This window comes from Pterocles gutturalis, unplaced genomic scaffold (assembly GCF_000699245.1).
Source record: "Pterocles gutturalis isolate BGI_N339 unplaced genomic scaffold, ASM69924v1 scaffold26512, whole genome shotgun sequence".
Lineage (NCBI taxonomy): Eukaryota > Metazoa > Chordata > Aves > Pterocliformes > Pteroclidae > Pterocles > Pterocles gutturalis.
Genome location: NW_010111003.1, coordinates 56979 through 63619, shown reverse-complemented (window position 1 = coordinate 63619; position 6641 = coordinate 56979). Strand labels below are relative to the sequence as shown.

The 6641-nt window shown below is 38.0% G+C and overlaps 1 protein-coding gene across 1 annotated transcript in view; it reads left to right on the top strand.

The window, feature by feature from the left end:
- Positions 1-1281: 1281 nt before the first annotated feature.
- METTL9 (methyltransferase like 9) overlaps positions 1282-6641 on the top strand; it is a gene marked incomplete at its 5' end in the record, with an annotated part of 16886 nt that continues 11526 nt past the window's right edge. The window contains 3 exons of the mRNA XM_010073614.1: positions 1282-1375; positions 3756-3946; positions 6182-6391. Coding sequence (XP_010071916.1) covers positions 1282-1375; positions 3756-3946; positions 6182-6391 — 495 coding nt within the window. The remainder of the gene's footprint in view (positions 1376-3755; positions 3947-6181; positions 6392-6641) is intronic.

Genomic DNA, 6641 nt, shown 5'->3' with positions numbered 1-6641 from the left:
TGAGCTCTGTGAGTAAACGGTACTTGAGTGAAGTTGGCAGGTGGTGTTTGTAATCACAGAGATGTTTTCATTCGTACTGGTGTATCTAAAAGAAAAAGAAAAAAGTGAGCAACTAGGAAACTGCGAAGCTCCCAGAGATATCGGAACAGTAGTAGATGGCAAACTAGAAATGAGTTTGCAATGTGATATGACTGCAATAAATGGTTGGTGCTATCTTTGGGCAGTGTAAGCATGTGGATTAGTACTTGGTGGAGAAGTCAGGGACTATGCCCTTGCTATGCAATGGTTGTGTGATATGGTTGCATTTGGAATATGTTCATAAGATCTGCACTACGTTTTACCAAAATGCTGCTGAAATCTGACAGGAGTTTAGAAAGGCTAACAAAAACTCTTGGTACTGAAGGAAGACACTGACTTTTTATAAGATACACAGAGTTGAGCTAATGAAGAAGACATAGTATAAATACTTGAGAACTGCTTTACAAAGGAAGAATATAATTATACAGCATAATTCTTCAAGCTGATCCATTACTGGAGTGCTCTGGGTGGGCACGAACACCCAGAATCTTGCTACTGAGTGTATTACTGGGGTTTGATGAGTATGGTCTGCTGTTTCAATCATTCAGTACATAAGTAGGATGACAAAGAGAAGTAGATTTTTAGATTTACAGAAAGAACGTCCTTCTGGTGAACAAATAAAATCTGAAAGTCTTTTGTGGTGTTAAAAACTACTATGAAAGACAGGTCAACCAAGGAAATACGTTATGGAGATGATTGTCATTCACAGGTAGATGGTCTGCAGTGGATACTCTCCATTTCTAATTTATTGGATCTAGATTTTAAACCTAAAGTATTGATTATTTAGTAAGTTTAGTAAGATTTATGATTACAGAATTTGTGGGTTTACTCATAAGTAAGGACTGCATGTTGAGGCCCCAGGTGCTTTCACTCTTTGCAGTTTTACTGACTTCATTATTTTTACGTAAGTTAACTAAAAGAACGTTTTCTTCCTTCCACTAATATTAGGCAAAAGTTGTCAATGATTTTCGTTAAAACAAAGGTCTTAACAAATCTTTTCAGATTTTTGCATTGTAGTTTTTCTACTATTGTGCTGTAAGAGATTGGTACACCTTCTGTCATGAAACCAGTGGCCTGCAAAGGGCTCTTCATGTATTGTACATGGAGGGAAACAAAAGCAGCATGTGTTCTGAGGAAGTAGTTCCAGAATTAATCTGTCTTTCACCACTTCTGTTATTTGCTTTTGTTTCTATTATTCACTAGTGTTGCACAGGTAGTTAATCATCCTGCCAATGGTTATGTCAATATATATCGGTATTTAGAAGTTGGTTTCCGTGGTCAGACGCTGGCACTACAGGTGACAGAGTTCAGTGCAGAACTAAGATTTATGAGCTCAGGCACAGCACCTACGTAGTCATATTGCTTATGGAACAAAACCTGTGTTTCCGAAAGCTTTGATAGTCGGATATGTTTTCTTCTGGATTGAAAATAGCAACACATTGAAAAAGGCAGATCATCTGAGCCATTCCAAACATGGCAGCAGCCTTATGAATGAACCTGACACATATCCCAGCCTGCTCCTCAGCTCCTTGGGATGGCTTACTTCTGCCAGGCTCTTGAAATTGGCTTCTGAAGATGGATGGACAAAGTACACAGATGCTGCTTTAGTGCTTTTTCACGACTCGCTAAGGATTCCTTTTGGGAATCACTGATCTGTGCTGATTCATGAAAGTAGCACTGTGCTGTAGTGAGAAAAGACCTAACCTGGTAAATGATCAGTTTCAGGGATCCCTGTGCCAAGCTCCACCATGTGGTATAGACTTGCTTAAAATCTGTTTTTTTAGAGGAAGGGGTCACTGGTGCTACCTACAAGTGTGTTTGAAAGTACAGTCGAGAGCCTGATTCTGCCAAAAATGTACCCATTATGCAAGTGGTTTTCAAAGTAAACCTAAGCAGGCATATGTTTGCTCCTCAACTGAAGGGTCTTGACATCCCTTGCTGCTTTGGGTCAGTGTTTGATGGAGCCCCTGTTTATGAATCTGGCATAATGATCTTGGTGCAGCTGTCTGCTCCCCTCTGCTTGCTGGCACTATTATTGTGAAGCAGCAGGACGCTGGAATAAGAATCTTGTCCCATTATTATTTGTATTACAGTAGTGACTGGAAGTCCTGTTGTGCTAAACACTGTGTAAACGTGTTAAATGGTTGTTCCTGTCTCAACAAGGTGCAACAAACGTGAAGGGACCAGGATATGAGTGTACATTTTGCATAGTATGGCCATAGACATAATCTTAGGTGTTAAATAGTTGGGGAGTTATCCCAGCTGATTGTTTACTGTCCTTCTACAACAATTTTTACAAGATTCTGTTAAAACTCTCCATTTCTCTTTAAGATACTTAATAGCTGCCTATCAGCAGAATAAACACATGCATCTAGATATGGGAACATTATTGCAAGATCTAAGGGGTAGATAAGAGAGTGTTAGCTGTAGGGAACAATTCATGGTATTAGAAAACAGACACAATGGCATCAGACATTCTATGAGAAGGGCTGACCGTAACTCTGCATAAGGATAGGAGAGTGAAAAAATAATAGCTGTGTTCTTAATTACATTTAAAACATTTTTTTTGTAACTTCTGCTTATTAAGTGGAGAGTATTTTTAGCTTGGCATTTCAGCCTAGCAATGAGGAACCTTTTGAATTTTATTATCACTGCTGACATTCCATAATGCTGCAGCATTACAGGCATTTGCTGGAGGTGCAGAGTGTAGCCATGAGGGTCCTAAAATTTCAGAATTTCTATAGGTTTGCCTTGCTTTGCACAAGTTTTTTTTGCTTTTAAAGCAGGTGTTAAAGGAGTTTAGATATGCCTTCCATGTGAACAGTAAAATATTAGGATATTGTATGGTTTATTACTTTTCCAGATAGATTTGATATCAAAAAGTAGCATTCTTTTTCTTAACAATTAATTGAACAATAGCTCACATATCAGAGTTAGTTTAGTTTGTATAGGAGTGGTTGTTACCAGGTAACGCAAGGCAAAAGGAATCACTGGCCCATTTTAGCTTGGGCTCTATATTTTACCAGTATAAAAGTACAGAACTGCCTTTCACCTGATACTGATGCCTTCCTAGATGTGGGAACCTGCTCCTTTGTTTAGTAGAGATGCTGGGAGGCAGGTTCATAGACATAATTGTTTTAAAAGACTTGTGAACTGGCTTGTTGGTACCGGGCAGTGAAGAAACATAGCGATGCTATAAGACAGGCAAGCTGTTTTCTAAAGTATTGACTGGACCTTTATCTCCTTTCCTGGAAAAAATATTTCAAATGCACTTGAGGATTTCTTTTCAGAGGATGCCTAGGGAAAAGTTGGGAATGAGTTGGAATAAAACAATGTTATCCCACCTCATACTATTATATCAGCATGGTGCTGTTCCATAGAGGACCTGTGTTTGCTTTCTAGGAAAGTTACTTTGTAAAATTCTTTGAAGTATAGGGTAATGATTAAGGCAAAATTTAAAAGCATTGTTTCTTAGTGAGTCATAGGTTCTTGGTTGATTCAAATTCAAATCTAAAATAAATTAATCCTGAAGCTTGCTGAAAAGTCTGTAGGAAAACCTTAATTTTTATATTTATGGAAATTGATAATAGCCTTTCCTGTATTAATATATATTTTTTTTAACTATTACTAGTTTTATATTGCTGAACTTTTAAATGATCCTTTATCTCTTTTTCTAGTGGTATGTCTGCAACACAGAACAGTTGTCTGAATCCCTTCAGCCTATTTTTGTCCAGAGTTACCTTGACCAAGGAACACAGATCTTCTTAAACAACAGCATTGAGAAATCAGGCTGGCTGTTTATCCAGCTCTATCACTCTTTTGTGTCCTCAATTTTTAGCCTCTTTATGTCTAGAACATCTATCAATGGGTAAGTGAAAAGTCAATCTTTGGTAAGCTAAACAGAATTTGGATTTACTGTTCAGCCCTACCCATTGACCTATCAGCTTTTCTTAAATTTGAAGTTTTCCCATGGGTAGTGTAACAGATCTGAAATGCCCTACTGTTCATGGCCCTACACCCAACCCTCTTAATTGAGGAACACTTTTTCCAGTATGGGGGGACAGAGGAGGTAATTGCAATTAATATGAGATAGTCGGAGGACTCTGTGTTCTAACCATTACCTTTATTAATTTTCTTCTGAATAAGAGAATGTTCCTTTTGTGGTAGACAATGTATATCGTTCTTCCCTCTGCTTTCTTTCCCCCTCCTTGCACTTACCTACTGCCATATCACTGTTGTGATTGTCCTTGTTGAAGGTGACTGTATCGAGTCAGTTCTGTATTTGTTCTAAAACTCTTTCTAGTAGAGAGTGTGTGCACACTCACTGCAAACCTAACCAGATTTCTAAACAGTGCAGAAGTTGGCTGAGCATTATGTCTGGTAACGCTAATGTGGAACAGAATTTTGTACTTTCTCTTATTCTGTAAAGCTTAATTTCACCTCATTTTGTGTGTAAGCTGTACTTAGAAGAGGTAACTTCTGATGTAGCATGTTTGACTGATGGAACATCACAAAGGCAGGAAAAAAGTTTATAAAATGATATTCTCCTAGTCTTATTGCAGCAGTCTCTTCTGTGGCTGCAGGGAAGTGTATCTGTTCATGGGAACTTAAGTGGTTTTTCAGAAAAAGCCAGTGCCTTTTTTTGCCCATGTCACCCCATTCAGACAGGTTTAACAGGTTATCAGTTTTGACCTTATGAAGAATGCATTTTGTTAAATTTACCTGATTTCTTCACCTTCCTCACCTCTGTACCTGCTGCATACTTCTGCACAGTCTGATATGAGGATAGTAGCTGCCTACTAAGGCTAGAAAAATAATATTTTTCCTTATTTTCTAACCAGATGACTTTATGAGCTTCCCTGTGGTGTTCTTAGTTACTTGTAGCTTTATATAAAGGTTCCTTTGGTCTCCTCTTTTTCCTTTCTCTTCCATTTTTTTCAAAGGCTCTCCAGGGCTTTGAATAACACCTCATAGTGCTGTTAGGAATAATAGCTATGAGCCAATTATGCAGTGTGGACTGACACAAGTGTGCTGCAAGGGGGCTCTACTTAAATTGGCTGTATTCTGTTTATACATTTAATATCCTGCTTTAGCTTCTTTTAGATGACTTTGTATACTCTATTATTTTTGCTTGTTTGTTTCTTTGTTTTTAGTACAGTCAGTCTTTCCTAGGCCACTTCTTTTTCACTTTTTTATTATTTTTATTTTTGTTTACCTTTTTTTCCCCTTAAACATAAAAAATATATGTTCCTTGTCTTTAAGTTTAACCTGCTATCCAACATTAGTTTAAAGAATAGTATTTATCTACCTTCAGTCTATTACTGACCAATTGTTTTTCCTCTGCTTGTTCTCCTAATTCTTTCATCTCCTGAATTCTGCTATGACAGCTGAAATCTGTCACTGTGTAGTCTTCAAACAGTTATGGGCGGATATGCAATTGACTTGATCCATAAGGAATCCAACTGTCACCTGTACCCGATTCCTTAATGAGTTGCCTATTTTCTGTTCCACAGCACTTCATGTTGAATGCAGGATCTGCAGATAGCAGCAAAAGCCATTGTAACATACATAACGTACAATTAAAATATCTTTTGCCACTCCAGCAGTGTTACCCCATTCTTTCTTTAAATCTCTTCCCTGGCTTCCCTCCTAGTTCCACATCCTATTCCTCATTCATTGTGCATATTTCTGTGTCTGCAGACGTTTTATTTCCTCTGCTATTTTTTTTTTTTTTTTAAGGTAGCTGGCAGAGATTCAAATCTGCAAACATGACAAATAAGGTTCAGCCTTTGTCTTTGCCTCTCTTTCTCTCCCTCCTCTTTTTTTTTTTAATGTGATAATTTTCTTGAGATGCACCCCATGAGCTCTTCCTTACCTAATCAAATTCCTCCTGAAATCTTAACCACTGTAACTGCATGTGGCTATGTGTTTAATCTCTTGACAAGTGCAAGGCAAGTTGAACTGGATTTAAAATTTATCTGAGCAGTGACCTTGTCTACTATTATGTCTGACTGGTTGCTGCCAAAGCACATTCTAAATTACTTCATTGTCCTTCCTGTTAAAGTTTGCACAAAATTGGTCATTTCTCATTTTTACATTTCAGGCTGCTGGGAAGGGGCTCAATGTTTGTGTTTTCCCCAGAACAATTTCAAAGACTGCTTAAAATAAATCCAGAATGGAAATCCCACAGACTTCTTGATTTAGGGGCTGGGGATGGAGAAGTCACTAAAGTCATGAGTCCTCACTTTGAAGAAATCTATGCCACTGAATTGTCTGAAACCATGATATGGCAGCTTCAGAAGAAGAAATACAGGTATTGTACTAAATACTTCCTACATCCTTTATATCAGACATTACAGCAAAGTAATCTATTTGCAGTTTAAAGGTTCGCATGGCTGGATATATAGGCATGCCCGTCGTTGATCTAGTTTTCTTTTCCAAAAGACCAGAAGGATCATGTCTGTCTCTTCTCATTGCCTACGTGGCAGACCTACCTGTACTATCAACACATCCACAGGGAATTTTTGTCTTAAATGGTTCTCTCTGAACCCAGCTTGTGTTTG